This window comes from Corythoichthys intestinalis, chromosome 3, assembly GCF_030265065.1.
Source record: "Corythoichthys intestinalis isolate RoL2023-P3 chromosome 3, ASM3026506v1, whole genome shotgun sequence".
Classification (NCBI taxonomy): Eukaryota; Metazoa; Chordata; class Actinopteri; order Syngnathiformes; family Syngnathidae; genus Corythoichthys; species Corythoichthys intestinalis.
Genome location: NC_080397.1, coordinates 61161043 through 61183577, shown reverse-complemented (window position 1 = coordinate 61183577; position 22535 = coordinate 61161043). Strand labels below are relative to the sequence as shown.

Below are 22535 nucleotides of genomic sequence, written 5' to 3'. Positions count from 1 at the left end.
GAAAAAAAATGCCACATGGCAAAGAAAAAATGCCACATGGTAAAATCCTTTTTTGCCACATGGCAAAAACAACTTTTGGTTCTCACTGTCTCTCATAAAATTTGCGTCTTTATACGCCATGAAAATAGTATGTGATGCAAGGATGCGACAATAAAATGAGAGTGTAGACATGAAAACAAAAAAGGAACAGTATGAAATAAAATGAGTTTCGTTTCATTTTTCGGGGGGATTTTATGGGTGAAACATGATAATATGACAAGGGTCGCGATGCAGAAATCGCAGACATCAAGGAGTGGTCGAGATTTTCTTTTTCATATATTTACCCTTTTAAATGTTATTTTTCAATTTTTCTTTGTCTGGATCTATTATTTATCATCTAACATATCGGGGAAAATGCGACAGTAACAAGAAAAATACAATTAAGCGATAGTTATGAGGTAGATATCCGTGACTTACTTACAGACACCATTTTTTTTTCTCATTGTGACGTAATTTGTTTAAAAGTTTAAAATATACGAGTGAATAATTCTTTAAAGTCGTTTTTTTTTTTAAAAACGAAATTATTTGACATTGATTAATGATTCTAAGCTAAAAATGACAGACATTTTGAATAATAATACATACACTTTTATAGCTAGGTTGAAACAAAAGCTGTCGTGCGACGTCTGTAAACGGGGATTTCCAGGGTAAAACGGACAAATTAAAAATAGTTCGGAGGCTTAGTGCGCCATGAATCTGCTACCATTACTGAATCGGCTTTTTCAGCCTTTTCTGTGTTTTCCGCCATATATACTGTATATATATATATATATTAATGAATGTTTTTTAAGCACTTCAAATGTAATAATTTTGTTTTACACATTTTACTTTCCCACCAAATTATTTTTAAACAAGAATAAAGTATAGTATAATAATGCCTGTCATTATTATATGCTTCATTGAGTGAGTCCACTCAGGCTGCTCACTTAGCAACTATTTAACAAGTTAAAAATGCTTGTCTTTATTAAATGCTTCATTGAGTGAGTCCACTCAATCTGCTCATTTACACACAATGAGTTGCCACAGCAACTGTTTAACAAGTTAAACGATGATTTACGCATGCAATACTTTGAAGAAAGAGTCTCTGGCCAGATCAAACCTTAACCGACCGGCAATCATCGTTAACTTTAATAAGCAACTCCAGTCCACTGCCTGACCAGGAAAAGAGACTACATTATTGGATCAGGAAAGGTCTATGAAATACTGAATTTTTAATTTTTTTTTTAATTTAAAAAAAAATCCGCGATGGACTGAGGGCGCAAAGTAGCGTAAAGTAGCGAGGGATCACTGTAGTTAAAGCAGTTGTGTGTAACCACTTGAAATAAGACTCTTGCATAAATACTGTGCTTAATTTTTTTGAGTGTACATAATATCTGGCGGAAAACACAGACAAGACTGAAAAAGCAGTTTCTGCTCTTGCACCCCTCTTTAAAATAAACTACTGTATTTTAAGCCAAAAGAACTGTTGTGTTTGATAGAACAATATGTCTATATACTGCCATAGCAGATTCATGGCGCATTAGGCCCCCGAACTATTTTTAATTTGTCCCTTTTACCCTGAAAACCCCTTTTTACAGACGTCGCTCAACCGCTTTTGTTTTAACCCAATAATAAAAATAAGGAAATTAATTTTATTTATCGTTCAAAATGTCTGTCATTTTTAGCTAAGAATCATTAATTGATGTCTAATATTTATGGGTGCGACTGATTTTATGGGCTTAAGCACCCATGAGCATTGTGTAATTATTGACATCAACAATGACGGGATACTAGTTTATTTTTTGATGGAAAATTTTACAAATTTTATTAAAACCAAAACATTAAGAGGGGTTTTAATATGAAATTTCTATAACTTGTACTAACATTTATCTTTTAAGAACCACAAGTCTTTCTATCCATGGATCGCTTTAACAGAATGTTAATAATGTTAATGCCATCTTGTTGATTTATTATTATACTAAACAAATACAGTACTTATGTACCGTATGTTGAATGTATATGTCCGTCTTGTATCTTTCCATTCCAACAATAATTTACAGAAAAATATGGCATTTTTTAAAGATGGTTTGAATTGCGATTAATTACGATTAGTTAATTTTTAAGCTGTAATTAACTCGATTAAAATCTTTAATCGTTTGACAGCCCTACTTAATTGTATTTTTGTTTTTGTTACTGCTGCATTTTCTTCGATATGTTAGATGATACAGTAAATAATCGATCCAAACAAAGAAAATAAATTTAAAAAAAAATTTTTTAAAGGGGTAAATATATGAAAAAGAAAATCTCGACCACTCCTTGATGTCTGCTATTTCTGCATCGCGACCCTTGTTATATTGCCATGTTTCACCCATAAAATTCCCCAAAAATCCAGCTATGGGCATTCACAACTGTGTCTTGACACTTGGTGATACATACAACATGGAGTTTTTGGATCAAAACAAGGTAAGTACGCGATAATATCTCATTAAAGTAACGGCGTCTGTAATTCTGCTCTCGCGTGCTGTCGCCTCCAGATAGGGTTTTGCTGTTTAAAAAAACTTTTTATTTTTTATTTTTATTTTTTTAAATGCCCTCCTGTTCAAAATTTTTCGGTAACACTTCATAATAACTATCCGTTTTATACGGAGCCCCTAAGGTGACATGGAAGAAGAAAAAAAAAAAAAGAGGAAAAAAAAATGTTGACGTTAAAAAAAAAAAAATAGCGCCCCTAAAGGGACACGAAATATTTTTTTCTGTCAAAGCAAAAAAAAAAAAGTCGAAGCAAAAAAAAAAAAAAAAAAGCCCCAGAAAAAAAAAAAAAAGACCCGGAAGTAAAAAAGAAAAGTTGAGGTTGAAAAAAAAAAGCCCTGAAAAAAAAAAAGCCCGGGTAAAAAAAAAAACACGAAAGTAAAAAAAATAATAAATGCCCGGGAAAAAAAACACGAAAGTAAAAAAAAAAAAAAATTGCCCTGAAAAAAAAGACCCGGAAGTAAAAATAAAACAATGAAAAAATACATAATTCCACTTTTTTATACATGCGTTTTGCAGGTAAACAATGGCAACAATGGGGCGTGATCAAACTAGTGCTGAAAGAGTTGGACCCGAGAGGAGTGGCGTTATCGCACCAGGCGAACGTCCTCTTTTCTTACGTGGAGCCCGTGTTCTCTGCATTTGCTGTACATCCATCTGTAACCATGTAGCTGTCCGAAGTATAGCAATTGGTTGCGAATGAAGTCAACGAGGACCGCCAAATCACAGAACGTTTTCTGACGAAAATGTCCGGTTGAGGTTAAAACTCGCTTCAAATGTCTTCTGCTTATTTGGAAACCGTGCTTAATATCAAGAATTGATCTTATGTCATCATATTTTAGGCCTATTTCAAAGGAAAACTCAATTAACCTGCTCCACGGGTGATCACGCCCCATTGTTGCCATTGTTTACCTGCAAAACGCACGTATAAAAAGTGGAATTATGTGTTTTTTCATTTATTTTTTTATTTTTATTTTTTTTACTTCCGGGTCTTTTTTTTTTCGGGGCAATAATTTTTTTTTTTTACTTTCATGATTTTTTTTCCAGGGCATTTTTTTTTTTTTTTTCACTTTTGTGTTTTTTTTTTCCCCGGGCATTTTTTTTTTTTTTTCAACCTCAACTTTTTTTTACTTCCGGGTCTTTTTTTTCCCGGGGCATTTTTTTTTTTTTTTTTTGCTTTGACAGAAAAAAATATTCAACTTTTTTTTTTCCTCTCTGTTTTTTTTCTTCTTCTTCCATGTCACCTTAGGGGCTCCGTAAATTTGTAAACTGTTGATAAATGATTTATTGTTGATTTGTGAAGTATTTGTTAAGTTTGTCAAGCATTTACATGGTGTTCTTAGCCTGAAACACAGTTTGTATAGAAACGTTTCAAGTTTTTGTGTGTAACGTTTGGCATTTCTATCTTTTCAGGTTAAGAAATGCCGTTCACTTCAAAAGAAAAGGCATTTTGAGAAGGCATTTTGCAGGCAGCGCTCATGTTGCACATTTATGAAAATCTGCCATAGAACCAACAAATATTTGTACTTTTCTTTGTATATTTAACCGATAAAACTTATGACCTTCAACATAAAGTGTATATAGTTTTATTAAGATCCATCAACTAGCATTGGCATTTAGAATGGGGTCAACCATATTGGAGCACCCTGTCAATGCTTAACAAACACTTCACAAATCAACAATAAATCATTTATCAACAGTTTACTAATGATCTATTAACTAGTAAAACGGATCGTTATTATGAAGTGTTGCCAATTTTTCTTCCCCCAGAAAATAGAGATTTTAAGCTTTCCAATGATGTATCACACATGCATATTGGACAATTTTGAAATTTGCCCGTATTGGGGGTCTCATAGCGGAACTTCAAGTCACCTGAGTGTTTTCGGCAATTTTAAAATGTTAATTAAAGGAAATTAATAGTGACTATTATCACACTAATGTCTTGACATGCCACGAAGGCTATTTCTTTTCATTTATGAAAAAAAAAAAAAAATCTCTCTAGAATTTGACAAGTTGTCATTTGAGTTTCATTTCATATATGAAACAAATTTTCTCCCGAGACCATAGTGTGACAAGTTTTCATTTGCAGTGGCGTGGCCTTATCCAGAGCTCACTTTGAGAAGCAACCTCCTTCCAACCTGCGCAAGTCCAACTTCTTCCACTTTGTGCTGGCGCTCTACGATAGACACGGCCAGCCCGTGGAAGTGGAGAGGACGGCCTTTGTGGATTTTGTGGAACATGACAAGGTGTGTGACTAAGTACACGCATACACGACAGCAGATTTCCCTTCCACGGAGAGCAGTTGCTCCTTTTGATGAAACGCGCGGAACAGCTGATGGCTTCATGCTTACACAAACTCTGTATACCCTCAGTGAGCTGATGATGTGCGATTGAAAAAGAATATCTAATGACTAATTAGCAGCTCGCCTCATTAAAAGGCGGGGGCCACCACTACTTAAAAAAAAAAATGCAAATGATTCCCAATCCTCTTGAAAGCTAATCATCAAAGTCTCCTCTCAAAACAGCACCACTAGAGTGGGTGTTGAATTCCTCAGGTTGGAGTCCGGTTGAAAACTAGTAATGGACTGTGGCCTCATGCCCAATGTTGACAGACACTTGTGACCATGTGTGAGCCCCTGAGATCTTGTCAAGTCAGGTTCTACAGGGGCGCTGCAAGTCGCTCATAGCAAGGGGTGCTGAGGTTAGTTTTTCCCATCCGAAAACAGCTGTTTCGGTCCAAATTTGTCATGCTCGCGCGTTTTCTCCATACACAGAGTATCCGCGGCACGGATTTTTACTCTATTCAAACAGCTTATAGTGCAGTGCGGCCTATTTGTTGATTTATTTGGGTAAATAGGTAATACTGTATTTGAAAGCGGCGTCATAACACTGTCATAAGACTGTCATAATTATGATATGACACCATCATGAGCATTACTGATTGCTTTTGACAGATGTCATTAAGTGTCATCTGGCAAATTATGTCACTAACTCCATTTATGTCCAACTCTGATCTTTTACGTCCATTCAAAAGAGATAATTTGCTGGATGACATGAAAAAACATCTCTTATAAGCATTCATTAATGCTCATGACAGTTTCATGTCATAATTATGGTTTTCTAATGACAGTCTTATGGCGCCATTGTCAAATAAAGTGTTACCAAATACCATAACTAGCAATTATTGAAACAACTGGAATTAGCTCCATACATGAATTCTGATTGTTATGACATGTCACTGAACTGTTCCCATGTGTCCTGATATGACCAGGACATGTCCTCCAAATGTCCCCAAATGACCTGATATGACCAGGACATGTCCTCTAAATGTCCCCAAATGACCCGATATGACCAGGACATGTCCCCAAATGACCTGCACATGTCATTTGGGGGACATGTTCAGGTCCCCCAAATGTTCCCAAATGACCTGATATGACTAGGACATGTCCCCCAAACGTCCCCAAATGACCTGATATGACCAGGACACGTCACCCAAATGACCTGATATGACCAGCCTATGTCCCCAAAATGTCCCCAAATGACCAGATATGACCAGGTCATGTCCCCCAAATGTCCCCAAATTACCTGGACATGTCGCCCAACTGTCCCCAAATGACCTGATACGACCAGGACATGTCCCCCAAATGACCTGACTTGACTAGGACATGTCCCACATGTCCCCAAACGACCCGATATGACCAGGACATGTCCCCCAAACATCCCAAATGACCTGATATGACCAGAAAACGTCCCCCAAATGACCAGGACATGTACCCCACATGTCCCCAAATAACCTGATATGACCAGGACATGCCCCTCAAATGTCTCCAAATGACCTGATATGACCAGGACATGTCCCCGAAATGTCCCTGAATGACCTGGACATGTCCCTCAAATGTTCCTAAATGACCTCATATGACCAGGACATGTCTCCCAAACGTCCCAAATGAGCTGATATGACCAGAACACGTCCCCCAAATGACCTGGACATGTCCCCCAAATGACCTGATATGACCAGGACATGTCCCCCAAACTGTCCCAAATGACCTGATATGACCAGGACATGTCCCCCAAATGTCCCTAAATGACCTGAAATGACAAGGACATGTCCCCCCAACATCCCCAAATGACCTATACGACCAGGACACTTCCCCAAAATGCCCCCAAATCAACAGGAAGTGACCTGATATTGTCCCCGAAATGTCCTTAAGTCAACCTGGGCGCGGCCAAGATCTGTATCTCCCCTTAGCAAAGCCCCATAGTAATTTCTCTAGAAATTCCAGCTTTTAATTCTGATTGTTATTTAAATCTGGAGCATTGCAATGCATGCTAGGAGGCATGTTGGACGACAACTGTGTTGACAGCAGAGGTTGACTGTCTCCCCCAAGGGAGCAGTGGTGGCCAAATGAAGCTTCTTGAAGCAATGATGGTTCATGATGGTTCATTTGGTCTTATGATGCCGCTGTCAAATAAAGTGTTACCGGTTAATATCTTTTGGTGTAAATATTCCATAATACAGTGAGGACAGTAGTGTCAAATTTGGTGGGTTGCGTCTTATAGTCAGGTACGCCTTATAGTCCGAAAATAACAGTATATTTAATCCCCAAAGTTAAAGACACTACTGTTTCAATGTTTTTATTGATTTATTTTCACCAACAACAACAAAAAAATCTACCAAAACACTTTTTCCCCTCCCCAACACCAGGGGGTGCTGCAGCACCCTCAGCACCCCACTTCTCGCGTCACTGAGGTTCACTGAGAATTATGTGTGTGTGTGTTAATGCCAGGGTTGAAAGCTGTCAGTGTGTGCCAGTGGGTTCATTTTCTGCATGGTTACCCTGGCATCTGTTTTGGCTTTGTAATTATGCAAAGGTAGAGCAACGGCATGACAAAATAAACAGGCTTCTGTTTATTTTTGATAAAACCTACAAAGCCAGGCATCAATCTATCTTGCGATGCTACAAATTCTAGCATCCTCACTTTTCCAACTTATCTCCATGCATCTTAATTTGCCGTCTTGCCTTTTTCCCCAGTTGCTCTGCTCCCCCAGCCTTCTTGTTCTTCTCCCCTTGCTCTCATCTCTGAGATGCCTCCTGGGTTATTGGACCAGAGCGCATTCCTTTGAGACCACTTAGAAAGACCAGTAGAGGTAGAAGATGAGAAAGAAATGGTGAGGAAGAGAGGTGGTGGAGGGGCGGAGGGACGTAGAAGCACGGCGCAAAGGAAGTTTTCCCGTCAAGGTCGACCGCTGCTCATTCTTACAAGCGCTATGGTCAGACACACTTGTAGCACTCCTAACTTCTCCCATAACCCAATCTCAAGGCTTCGCCATGTTTGCATGAGAAACATATCGCACTATATCGCACTTCAAATTTTGTGCCCTGAGTCCATCGCGGATTTAAAAAAATAGAAAAAAATGAATACGGTACAGTGGTACCTCGAAATACGATTGCTTTCACACACGATTTTTTCGACATCCGGCGTAAAATTTAACTCGGCATTTGTTTCAACATCCGATGACATGCTTGAAATACGCAGATTTATGACAGCGCCGCAGTTTGTTTTCCCACAATAAGGAAGCACGGCGGATTTTCTTGTAAGAGAAATCAACATGGGTTCCAACAATGTTAGTACAGGTGGCAAAAAAATAAAAAGGTGACGTTAACCATTGAAATGAGGATGGAAATGATAGAAAAATATGAGTGTGGTGTACGCGTCCATGAACAGCTAGCTTCGTCCGTCAGGTTTTTAATAATTTATTTCAGAACTTGTACAACACAACATGCCTACTGTCCACCACAATTGATGCCAGCAACAGCAGGACATTAAAAGAGAAAGTAAAATCTCTACCGCACCAATCTCACTGTCATATCAGCCACGCGGTGGGTTCAGGTACAGCACGCAAAACACATCCGCCACCTTAGAACCTGATTCGTTACATTATTACAGAAATTATTATTTTTATTTTATTTTCCAGTTTTTGCTAATACTTTATTTGTTTTGGTATGTGTAATTGCCATATGTAATAGTACCAGTAGTATTTATTAAGGATTTATTGTAGGTTTTCGTGCTGTGGAACGAATTAATGAAATATGTATTCTTATGGGGAAATCCTGCTCGACATACGACCATTTCGACTTACAAACAAGGTCCTGGAACAAATTAACTTTGTATGTAGAGGTACTACTGTATTTCATTTAAAAATGTTGAAATATATGCATGTTTTCTATCTAATTTATATCATAATTATTACATTTGCAATGCTTGAAATAACATTTATTAGTATTATTTTTACTATACTTTGGGGAAAAAATATGTCTAATATGTATCTCTTTCCAATGCTGTTAAATCTTGATAAATACATTGAACCCCCCCCACCCGAATTAAAAAAAAAAGTAAATAAACTCCGCCTCTACTTCGCAATACCGCAAAAAAACGATGGATCACTGCACTCACTTTTTAAATTTTTTTTTTTAACAGAGGTAAAAGTACACATACAGGTGTAAAAAATTACATAGGTGAAAGTCCAAATATCTAAGAAAAAAAATAATTGATTGATAATTGTTCATTGAATGAATTGATCCAGTAATTGAGTAAAAAATACTCAAGTACCTGCTTTAAAATTTATAAGTAATAAGTAAAAGATTTTCTCCCGATGCAAAAACCTTATATATACAGTTTATGTATATAACTGTATATAACTATATAATTTATATACCTTTATCTTTTATTATATTTAAAGGGTTAATTCCGTAATCTTTGGCGCAGCTGACTATAAGCCGCTACCCAGCAAATTTGACAGGAAAACAGCATTTGTTCATAGATAAGTCGCACTGGACTATTTGCTGTCGTCACTGTATTATGAGATATTTACACCAAAACATATTAACCGGTAACGCTATATTTGGCATCGGCATGATAAGACTGTCATAAAACCAAATTAACCACCATAAAGCTTTAAATCAATTGGCTGCAAAGCTTCATTGCTTCAAGAAGCCTTATTTGACCATCATTCCTCCCTTGGGGGAGACGGTTAACCTCTGCTGCCACCTGCTTTTAACACTGTTGTCATCCAACATGCTTCCTAGCATGCACTGCAGCACTACATATGTAAATAACAATGAAAATTGATGTTCTGTACTAATTATCTCAGTTGCTGTTCTAGTTGTTTCATTAGTTGCTAGTTATGGTATTTAGTAACACATTATTTGACAGTGGTGCCATAAGACTGTCATAAGACCATCAAAATTATGACATGACACTGTCATGAGCATTAATGAATCCTTATGACAGATGTCATTTTGTGTCATCCGGCAAATTATCTCACTTTTGGATGGATGTAAAAGATCCGAGCCTGACATAAATGGAGTTAGTGACATTATTAATTTGTAACACAGGCGACAATTTGAAAAGTAATGGAGTAAAAAAGGACAAGATACCTGCTGTAAAATGTAGTGAAGTAAAAGTACCACTTCATATTTGTACTCAAGTAAAGTACTGATACACAAAAATCTACTTAAGTACAATAATGAAGCACTTTTATCCCATTACATTCCACCACTGCAGCTCGGCCTCTCCGAGATGTGACCCAAGGTTAAGCATTGGGCTTATGGCAACAACATACACAATGTTGAGACGTGTGATCTCAACGCAGTTCCTGAAGATGGTGGAACTACGGGATTTGGAGAGATTGGCTTTGTGTTTGTCAATATCCCTAACGTGCTTAACTACATGCTCTGTTTCGTGTGGGTGTGTGCGTGTGTTTCCAAGGAGCAGACGGGAGAAAAGACCAACAACGGCACTCACTACAAGCTCCAGCTCCTCTACAGCAACGGTAGGAAGAAGTGAAAAAAAATCTTTTAAAATTGATCAGATGGGAATGTTCAAACAGTGATAGAAACAGTCACAAATGGAGGTCCAGTAGGAGCCAATTTCTATCCCTAAAGGTAGAAATTGTACGTATTTGACAATAAGGTATAATAAAGTTTAATATTACACCCAAACAGATCATGCATATGTCTAGATTTGGCTTAAAAACTATTGTCGTGAAAGAAAATAGTATTAGAAAAATGTCATGGTTCGACCTATTTCTGTGAGAGGTGTCTGATTTTGGAAAAAAAAAAAAGAAAAACAAAGACTAGAAATTAGCAGTAGAATATAAAGAACAGTTAAAAAGTGAAGTTTTTTTTTTTTAACAGGTGAAAGAAGTGCATCTAGCAATGAGTGAGGTAGATTTGGAATCATAAAACACAGCATTCTCTGAGTTTTCAATCAATGTTAATCAAATGACAAGACACACTAGGGCACAGAAACTCAAACCATGAAAGTGACAAGGGGCGGGGGGAGCGGCACTGGAACAATTTCACTTTCAGTTCCTCATTGAGAGCAACAAAGACAAAAATAGAAAATTAGTTAAAGTTACTGTAAGTCAAGACTCACGTCCACATTCTCAAATCAGGACGAACCGGACTGGTTTATGACATCATTCATGGAACACGTGCAAAACTACAGTTACAGTACCATACATTGTACTATAATAATACTTATGAAAACAATCTGTTCATTCAACTACTTATGATAGTTTTATTCTACTATTTAATGGCGTTTTTGGTCAAAAATGCATATGCTAGATCAAGTTCAACAACATTTACAGTGGTATGAAAAAGTATCCAAACTTTTTGGAATTTCTCATATTTATGCATAAAATCACCATCAAATGTGATCTTTGTCAAAATCACACAGATGAAAAAACTGCCTGTTTTAACTAAAACCACCCAAACATTTATAGGTTTTTATATTTTAATGAGGATAGTATGCAAACAATGACAGAAAAGGGAAAATAAGTAAGTGAACCAACACATTTAATACTTTGTGGGGCCCCCCCGTTTGGCAGCAATAATTTTAACCAGACGCTTCCTGTTGCCGCAGATCAGTCAGGCACATCGATCTGGACAAATCTTGGCCCATTCTTCTCAACAAAACTGCTGTAGTTCAGTCAGATTCCTGGGATGTTTGGCATGAATCGCTGTCTTTAGGTCATCTCAATGGAGTTCAAGTCTGGACTTTGACTTGGCCACTCCAGAACGTATATTTTGTTCTTCTGAAACCATTCTGAAGTGGATTTACTTCTGTATTTTGGATCATTGTCTTGTTGCAGCATCTATCCTCTTAGCTTCAACTGTCTGACAGACGGCATCAGGTTTTCCTGCAAAACGTTTGAATTCATTCTTCCATTAATGATTGCACATTGTCCAGGCCCTGAGGCAGCAAAATAGCCCCAAATCATGATGCTCCCTCCACCATGCTTCACGGTGAGGATGAGGTGTTGATGTTGGTGAGCTGTTCCATTTGTCCTCCACACATGACGTTGTGTGTTACTCCCAAACAATTCAACTTTGGTTTCATCAGTCCACAAAATATTTTGCCAAAACCTCTGTGGAGTGTCCAAGTGCCTTTTTGCAAACATTAAACGAGCAATAATGTTTTTTTTTTAGACAGCATTGGCTTCCTTCGTGGAGTCCTCCCATGAACACCATTCTTGGCCATAGTTTTACATATAGTTATATGTACAGAGATATTGGACTGTGCCAGTGATTTCTGTAAGTCTTTAGCAGACACTCTCAAGCTCTTTTTTACCTCTCTGAGTATTCTGCGCTGAACTCTTGGCGTCATCTTTTGTGGACGGCCACTCCTTGGGAGAGAAAAAACAGTGCCAAACTCTCTCAATTTGTAGACAGCTTCTCTGACTGTTGATTGATGAACATCCAGACTTTTATAGGTGAGATGGTGTTGTATCCTTTCCCAGTTTTATACAAATCAACAATCCTTGATCGCAGGTCTTCAGACAGCTCTTTTGACCGAGCCATGATGCACATCAGACAATGCTTCTCATCTAGACAATTCTTACCAGGTGTGTGTTTTATAGTGGGCAGCACAGCGTTAAACCACTCATCAGTGATTGGGCACACACCTGACTTAAAGTGTTTGGTAAAAATTGGTTTCAGTTGCTCTTTAGGTCTCCTTAGGTAGAAGGTTCACTGACTTATTTTTCCCCCTTCAGCCATTGTTTGCATGCTATCCTCATTAAAATATGAAAACCTATAAATGTTTGGGTGGTTTTAGTTCAAGCAGACACTGTTTTTTTTATCTGTGTGGTTTTGACACAGATCAGCCCACATTTGATGGTGATTTTATGCAGAAATGTGACAAATTCCAAAAGGTTAAGATACTTTTTCATACTACTGTACATTAAAATATAAAAGGAAATTAAGTTAGTGAGTCTTTGGCAGCCATCGACGCAGAGGTGACAGTGGGCCGGAACACCGTTCCGGTATAAGATTCGAGGCCGGAACGCAGTTTCAGTATACGGTGCTTTGATCCCAAAAATATGACAGCAACTATGTAAATCCTACGTACTTGTCAAGTACTGATGTACTAAAAACTATAAAAAAAATTTAAATCAATGGCAATATTTTATGTGTTTCTAATAACATATGTTGGTAAAAAAAGAACAATTGCGGCTTATTAGAGCCTAGAAGTCTTTAAGTCTGAAGTTCCCTTTAAGACAAAACACTCCCGCTTTTGTCCACCGGCGTCGCTGAAATCGACCAAAACTGAAAAGTTACCTAGTGTTGTTTTAATCACGGTAAATGTCATAATTATTATAAAAATGATATATATATATATTTATATATATAAAAGAAGTTTTGTATCACAGTACCGTGCACGTGGAAGTATTTAACCTGTTAAATCACAGCTCTACAATGGCTTTAGTTGTCTTCTTCTGCTTCTTCGCCCAACGACTACCGTAATAATGTAGTTCAGCCTCTACTTTGCCATGAAATACATGTTGCCATCCCAGACACTCCAGAAGCCAGAGATCAGCAATATAACGAACACCAACCACAGCCCCTGATTCTGTTTCCCACATCACATTAGGGATACGCGTGGAAATTTGCTTCCCATGAGCAACCGTTGCCCTGACTCTGCCATCGCAGGGGCACCCATGGGAGAGAAGATAAAAGACATGTTCTCCAGCAACCCCCTTGTACATCATACACACACATACACACAGGACTGCACACGCCCCTACACGAAAAGCACTTCCTCTTCATGCCCTTCCCCCATTTGATATCAAAGGAATCTCAATAGAGACTTTGATGATGAGAACACATTTAAAGAAGCAATAAACTGCTTAAATATATTTCGGGGAAAAAAAAAAAAAAACTTTCCCAAAGTAACAGTTCAATACACATCTTTTTTTCCTTTATTTATTTTTTAACGGGGCCCCCAAAGGGACATCAACAGAAATAAAATACATTTAAGCAATCTGGTACGCACCAGAAACAATTTGGTGCGCATCAGATTGTCTCTAGTGCGCACCAGAAACTTATTTGGTAAACATTAGCATTATAGAGCAATTAAGCGAGCGGACTTTGCTATGCAAGTTAGCCAATTGTTACATTGTTGCAATTGGCTAACTTGCATAGCAAATGTCCGCTCGCTTAAATGTTTTATAATACTAATGTTTACAATAATTGGCTAACTTGCATAGCAAAAATCCGCTATCTTAAATGTTATATAATACTAATGTTTACAACAATTGGCTAACTTGCATAGTAAAAGTCTGTTATCTTAAATTCTATATAATGCTAATGTTTACAACAATTGGCTAACATGCATTGCAAATCTCCGCTACCTTAAATGCTATTTAATGATAATGTTTACAACAATTGGCTGACTTGCAAAGCAAAGGTCCGTTAGCTTAAATGCTATATAATGCCATTGTTTACAACAATTGGCTAACTTGCATAGCAAACATCCGCTAGCTTAAATGTTATATAATACTAATATTTACAACAATTGGCTAACTTGCATAGCAAAAGTCTGTTGTCTTAAATTCTAAATAATACTAATGTTTACAACAATTGGCTAACTTGGATAGCAAAAGTCTGCTAGTTTAAATGCTACATAATGCTAATGTTTACAATAATTGGCTAATTTGCATAGCAAAAGTCTGCTAGTTTAAATGCTACATAATGCTAATATTTACAACAATTGGCTAACTTGCATAGCAAAAGTCTGCTAGTGCATAGGCCTATGCCAAATAATGCTAATGTTTACAACAATTGGCTAACTTGCATAGCAAAATAAGAAATGCTATATAATGCTATTGTTTACAACAATTGGCTAACTTGTATAGCAAAAATCCACTAGCTTAAATGCTATATAATGCTAACGCTTACAACAATTTGCTAACTTGCATCGCAAAAGTCCGCAAGCTTAAATGCTAAATAATACTAATGTTTACAACAATTTGCGTTGTCATCTTGTGAGAGCTGGTGTCAATGACAAATAAAATCTCCAAATCTGAATCTCTGAATCTCTGAATTTGCACAGAAAAATCCACTAGCTTAAATGCTATATAATGCTAATGCTTACAACAATTTGCTAACTTGCATAGCAAAAGTCGGCAAGCTTAAATGCTAAATAATACTAATGTTTACAAGAATCTGCGTTGTCATCTTGTGAGAGCTGGTGTCAATGACAAATAAAATCTCTGAATCTGAATCTCTGAACTTGCACAGAAAAATCCACTAGCCTAAATGTGATATAATGCTAATGATTACAACAATTTGCTAACTTGCATAACAAAAGTCCGCTAGTTTAAATGCTATAAAATGCTAATGGTTACAACAATTTGCTAACTTGCATAGCAAAAGTCTGTTAGCTTAAATTCTATATAATGCTAATGTTTACAACAATTGGCAAACTTGGACAGCAAAAGTCTGCTAGTTAATTGCTATATGATGCTAATGTTAACTTTATTTTATTACTGCCGATATCCCTTTAGGGGCTCTGTATTGTTTTTAAATCACTGTCAAATTCTTTTAAATGAGTAACAGTCAAGACTCTTATGACTCCTATTAAGCCAGTTGAGCTGGTTTTTGTTGTTTCACCTGTTAGTTTGCACTCTGTACTTATTACTAGTCTTCGACGAGTCTTGGGAATATGTCATGTGAGTTGACAAATTGTGAGAGCGCGACTATAAATCCTGTCATCAAACAGAAGACAACTAATAATTATTGAACATGAAATAACTTTCAATCCCCTCAGAAACCATCGGAGAGAAAATATGATGCGCATGCCAATCGTATTTCTCTATGCTGCTTGGAGGGAGTTCAATGTTTTGTTGTTTTTTTCTATTGACGGCTTGACTGTGGGGGATAAGATTAATATCATAAATCTTTTATCGCTAACTATTCCTAGTACTGTACAAAGGAGTGTGGAGTTGATGTTGTATATCACTTTTGGGGTCAACTGAAAGATTTTTTAAATTATCTGGTGGGGCATAGATTATTAGAGCAAAATCCAAATGTTTCTAAAGATAGTTTGATTCCTCTTTCTTTACATTTGGGATTGACTGAAAGAAGCTGAACATTTTATTTTGTCTTAACGCGTTGATTGTCATTGATGCCAAAAGAAGTCCAATCCGTTTGAAACTCCAACTTCAAATGGACTGAGTGCCTATGTTGTTCATGAAACAAGTATTGTGAACGATATCAAATATAAACATTTAAAAAATTTCAATTTGTAAAGCCATAATGAGCTGCTCAGATGCAGATTAATTCCTTCTGTTCTGACAACAAGTAGTCACCAGATTACGACGTACTCGATTTACGCGATTTCGACTATAAGACGCTGGAGTCTCGTCCGCCATTTTAACTTCAGTCGTTTTTTTTTTTTTTTTTAAGTTGCATAAACAGTACCTTATTTGACCTCGCAGTACCTTATTTTTGTTAACTTTACTTTATTAATATGACATGTTCTGTCCTTATTTGGTCAGTTATTCAGATTTACAGATTGCAAACAAGGTAATTGTGGTTTTTGAAGCTTTTGACTTCCTTCACTTTTGACAATTTCTAAAGCGGTAACACACATATCTACACTTATGTTCAAAAAGACCCACTTTTTAAAAATAAAAAACTTGACACAAAACAATCACTGTTCAAAAGTACATCTAGTCTAATCAATATGTTGATTTTAGCAGATTAAATTAGCCTAATTTGCCTGACAAAAGTTCACTATCTTAAATGCTACGAATGCTAACGTAATTACAATTCTCATAGCAAATTGCTCACACGTAACTCCACAAACTATAGCTGTAAATTTAATACAAATGCATACACAAACATATTAGCTGAAACAACTTACATCCTTTTGTGGGCCAAACCAGAGCGCAGCAATCATAAGCGGATTTTAAGGAGGGGCCAGGGGGGCCAGGCCTCCCCTGGTGGCCAAAAAGTGTCATTGCATGTAATTGACTTTCCTATATACCGGTGGTGTCCAAACTATTCCACATAGGGCCGCAGTGGGTGCGGATTTTTGTTCAAACCCATCATGAGGACAATCTTTCACCAATCTGGTGTCTCACAAGTGTAATCAGTTGATTGCAGTCAGGTACTGATTGTTTTAGCACAAACTTCATTGGTGAAACTGTCTGTGCTCGATTGGTAGGAACAAAAACCAGGACCCACAGCGGCCCTTGACGACAGGTTTGGACACCCATGCTATATACAGTATATATAAAAGTTATAAAGCAATAAAACTGCAACAAAAATGACTGAACTAAACAAAAAAACATTTTTATAATGGGTCAAAATTATTTTTCGAGCACCTTAGACAGTCATTTGTTTTGCATATAATATATTAGAGAAAAAAATATATAAATATTTTTTTTCTTTAATTGACAATATATTATAACTTTTTTTGGGATTGAATGATTTAGACACAAATGTCCTAATCATAAAATGGCCCAAACACAAAAAGGATTGCTTCAATCGAAGAAAACTTTCTCACTGAAAAATTAAGAGTCCATATGTAAATGTTTCAATCGCAAATATTTTTTCGCATTCAAAAACTTTTTTCTATGATTGAATTTTTTTTTTTTTTTTTGATTGAAGTGATTTTTCTTTTTTGAAAATCTTTTTTTCTTTCAATCAACTTATTTTTTTGATTGAATAATAAATAGAAAAAATGACCAAGCCAAAATGTGGCCCAAACACAAATCAATCAAAAAGTTGCTTCAATCAAAACAAGCCCCCCCCCCAAAAAAAAAGAAAAAGAAAAGAAAAATAGCTTTCACATGCATTGTTTTGTGTTTGGAGTTTCAAATTTAATTTAGCATTTAAACACATTTTTTTTATTGAAGCGACTTTTTTTTGGTTGAAAATATATATTTTGATTGAAGCAACTTTTTTTTTTTGAAGCAACTTTTATTTGATTGAATAATAAACACACAACTCTACCTCCATATGGCTCTGCCCAGGGGATACAATTTTTGACTGAAGTAACTACATTGGCACGACACCGGCGGGCGTACCAAATTCAATGGATGATGATCTTGGCGAAAAGTATTGCCTAAGCAGTTTGACTTAGAATTCCCCTCAAGAATGATGGGAAACAAAAAACGTTCATTGTCAACTTATTGTTTTAAATATTCTCGTAAGTTAATTTTATTGCTGACACTGCGTTTTGGGGTCATCAACATGTTGTGCCCCCCCTGCCCCAAAAGTCAAACTCCGCCTATGGCAGCAATCCTTTATTCATGTCAGACGTCTGAGTCTGCTTCTCAGTCATACAAGGCGACAGTACAGCCAGACCCTACGCTGCCACCAGAGGGCAATGTATCCTCCATCATTAAACAAAATACAATACTTTTGGACTTTTTGGGTAGTTATTTAGTAGGGGTACTTAAAGTGTTCATTACCATTTACGTGGAAATTTGGGTTAAATCGCCAGCTAGGAAGGGAACTCGTATATAATTGTAATAAAATATTTATTTTTGCAAAAGAGGTCTGTGTTGCCAACTTATCAAAATGAGCATCTGTTGTTTTTGTGCAGGGGTCCGTACAGAGCAAGATCTTTACGCACGACTTATTGACTCGGTCACAAAACAGGTAAGTGTGCTGTGCTTACCTGATGAAATTCAACTTTTAAAGCAGTACTTCTCAAATAGTGGGCCACAAAGCCATGCCGTGACGTCGTGTAACATACCATTTTGCTGTACTAGAATAATGTGTACTAGAACATCCACTCAGTGGGTGGCAGTGGTGCTTTCATTTTCAGAGTTTGCGCAGAATTTTTTGCATTAAACAAGAGCACAGAGCAAAGAGCAGGAAATATGAAGTCTCTTGATAGCCAAGACGAGGAAATATGATAAAGTGTACGTTGCGTTTAGCTTCACTTTTAATACAGTGGGAGACGAGGAAAGACCGTTGTTTACTGTGTCCAAAAATGTTGGCAGGTGACAGCGTGAAGCGAAATCAATGAAGACATCTATTAAAGACATTAGACCCCAATCCCATTGATAAGCCGCTTGAACTTTTTTCAGCGAAAACATGCTGAATATTGCCAACATTCGTCCCACTTTGTGAGTGCTACATCAGCAAACTAGTGAGCACTGTTAGCATCATACAAGGTGGCATACTAAGGAGGTCAGTCTAAAGAAAAACAAACAAACAAACAAAAAAAAACTTACCATAGCAGAATTTAGGAGCTGATTTTGCCTGCAGCATTAGACATGGTCTCGGGCTTGCTGGACGATACTGCAAAAAATAAAAACTGTCCCTCAGTCTAATGATACGTAGCCCCTAAAGGGACATCGAAAGAAAATAAACTAGGGCTGTCAAAATTATCGCGTTAACGGGCGGTAATTAATTTTTTAAAATTAATCACGTTAAAATGCTTGACGCAGTTAACGCCCATGCCCCACTCAAACAGATTAAAATGACAGAACAGTGTCATATCCACTTGTTACTTGTGTTTTTTGTCTCCCTCTCCTGGCGCTTTGGTGCGACTGATTTTATGGGTTTAAGCAACATAATGAAATGTAATTATTGACATCAACAATGGCGAGCTAGTAGTTTATTTTTTGATTGAAAATTTTACAAATTTGATCGAAACGAAAACATTACTAGGGCTTTTAATATAAAATTTCTATAACTTGTACTAACATTTATCTTTTAAGAACTACACGTCTTTCTATCAATGGATTGCATTAACAGAATGTTAATGTTAATGCCATCTTGTTGATTTATTGTTATAATAAACAAATACAGTACTTATGTACAGTATGTTGAATGTATATAACTGTCTTGTGTCTTATCTTTCCATTCCAACAATAATTTATAGAAAAATATGGCATATTTTAGAGATGGTTTGAATTGCGATTAATAACGATTAATTAATTTTTAAGCTGTGATTAACTCGATTAAAAATTTTAATCGTTTGACAGCCCTAAAATAAACTAAATTCAAGCAATCTTGTGCGCATCAACAATGCTGAGTTACTAGTTTATTTTTTGTTTGAAAACTTTACAAATTTTATTAAAACGAAAACATTACTAGGGCTTTTAATATAAAATTTCTATAACTTGTACTATCATTTATCTTTTAAGAACTACAAGTCTGTCTATCAATGGATCGCTTTAACCGAATGTTAATGTTAATGCCATCTTGTTGATTTATTGTTATAAAAAAATAAATACTTATGTTTAGTATGTTGAATGTATATATCCGTCTTGTGTCTTATCTTTCCATTCCAACAATAATTTACAGAAAAATATGGCATATTTTACAGATGGCTTGAATTGTGATTAATTACGATTAATTAATTTTTAAGCTGTGATTAACTCGATTAAAAATTGTAATCGTTTGACAGCCCTAAAATAAACTAAATCTAAGCAATCTTGTGCGCACCAGACACTGGTAAACTAAATAAATCTGGTAAACATTAGAATTGTATAGCATTTAAGCTAGCGGACTTTTGCTTTGCAAGTTAGACAATTGTTGTAAACATTAGCATTATAGGCCTATAGCATTTGAACTAGCGGACGTTTGCGATGAAAGTTCGCCAATTGTTGCAATTGCATGGCAAAAGTCCGCTAGCTTAAAAGCTATATAATGCTAATGTTTACAAGATTGTTTCTGGTGTGCAGTATAAACAATCTGGTGCACATCAGATTGCTTAAATTTATTTTATTTTTGTCATTGTCCCTCCAGGGGCCCTGTACACTGACACTTGTTTTGTTAATTTTTGTTTAGCATATTGTGCTCTGAGTTAATGTTGCTAATCAATTTGATTTTATCATCATTTATTGATTTTATTACATTTTATTTTTCAGTATCAAATAGTCCAAAAATGTGCCTTGAGTGTATTTTTTTTTTTTTTTTTTAGTCAGGCAAATTGATGAACTTTTTTTCTGTTACAAACAAAAATAGTCAGACAAATTGATGCACTTTTTGCTGTTACAAACAAAAATAATGTTAAATAAAGTTATACTTTATTGAAAGTTGATCTATTTTTTTCTTTAATGTGTAACAAGGAATAAATGTTATGCACAGGTGAGCCTATAATCATTTTATAGACGAATGCTACTATTTACAGTAGCGGCAGAAAGTTGGGGGGGGGGGGGGGGGGCGAGCGAAACATTTATTTCTTCCTGGGGGGGTTGTAACACAAAACATTGAGAAGCACTGTTTTAAGGGACCACGGCTGATATGAATAAACATGAAAATGACATACAATGTGCCTTTGGCCCTATTCACAGCCAATATCGTATGAGGGCCAAAACAAGAATCCAGAAATGTGCAGAGTTCTACTCACACATGAGGTCATGTGCAGGTGGGTGCTATATGCTACATTAAACATTATACATTACAATAATAACACTCAGCAACACAACTTTTGTAGTTATAGTTCTGACATACACTGCTGGCCAAACGTATTGGCACCCCTGCAATTCTGTCAAATAATGCTTTATTTCTCCCAGAAAATAATTGCAATTAAAAATGCTTTGGTAGTGATATCTTTATTTATTTTGCTTGCAATGAAAAAACACAAAAGAGAATGGAAAAAAATTAAATCACTATCATTTTGCACAAAACTTCAAAAATGGACCTGACAAAAATATTGGCACCCTCAGCCTAATACTTTGTATCGCAAACATTAGACAAAATCACTGCGAACAACCACTTCCGGTATCCATCAATGAGTTTCTTGCAATGCTCTGCTGGAATTTTAGACCATTCTTCTTTGGCCAACAGCTCCAGGTCTCTGAGATTTGAAGGGTGCCATTTTCAGATCTCTCCACAGGTGTTCTATGGGAGTCAGGTCTAGCCACTTTTCAGTGCTTTCTCTCAAACCATTTTCTAGTGTTTTTTTTAAAGTGTTTTGGGTCATTGCCAAGCTGGAAGACCCGTGACCTCTGAGGGAGACCCAGCTTTCTCAAACTGGGCCCTAAATTATGCGGCAAAATTTGTTGGTAGTCTTCAGACTTCATTATGCCATGCACACGGTCAAGCAGTCCAGTGCCAGAAGCAGCAAAGCAACCCCAAAACATCTGGGAACCTCAGCCATGTTTGACTGTGGGGACCGTGCTCTTTTCTTTGAAGGCCTCGTTTTTTCCCCTTGTAAACTCTATGTTGATGTCTTTTCCCAAAAAGCTCTACTTTGTCTCATCTCACAAGATAACCTTCTTCCAAAACATTATTGGTTTTCTAGGGTAAGTTTTGGCAAACTCCAGCCTGGCTTTTTTATGTCTCTGGTTCAGAAGTGGGGTCTTCCTGGGTATACTATCATAGAGTCTCTTTTCATTCAGACGCCGACGGATAGTACGGGTTGACATTGTTGTACCCTCACTCTGCAGGACAGCTTGAAGTTGTTTGGATGTTAGTTGAGGTTCTTTATCCACCATCCGCACAATCTTTCATTGAAATCTCTCGTCAATTTTTCTTTTCTGTCCACATCTAGGGAGGTTAGCCACCGTACCGTGGGCTTTACACTTCTTGATGACACTGCGCATGGTAGACACAGGAACATTCAGGTCTTTGGAGATTGGCCTGTTGGCTTGAGATTGCCCATGCTTCCTCACAATTTTGCTTCTCAAGTCCTTAGACAGTTCTTTGGCCTTCTTTCTTTTCTCCGTG

At 36.7% G+C, this 22535-nt stretch overlaps 1 protein-coding gene across 4 annotated transcripts in view; it reads left to right on the top strand.

Moving 5' to 3' along the window:
• Positions 1-22535, top strand: part of ebf2 (EBF transcription factor 2) — a 107454-nt gene that overhangs the window by 6542 nt on the left and 78377 nt on the right. For 2 of the 4 annotated variants that reach the window (XM_057832241.1, XM_057832239.1), the window contains exons 2-5: positions 4637-4793; positions 10324-10381; positions 18451-18506; positions 21158-21231. In XM_057832241.1, coding sequence (XP_057688224.1) covers positions 4637-4793; positions 10324-10381; positions 18451-18506; positions 21158-21231 — 345 coding nt within the window. Of the gene's footprint in view, positions 1-4636; positions 4794-10317; positions 10382-18450; positions 18507-21157; positions 21232-22535 lie in introns of all 4 variants that reach the window. The other 2 variants (XM_057832240.1, XM_057832238.1) reach the window with 1 other exon arrangement.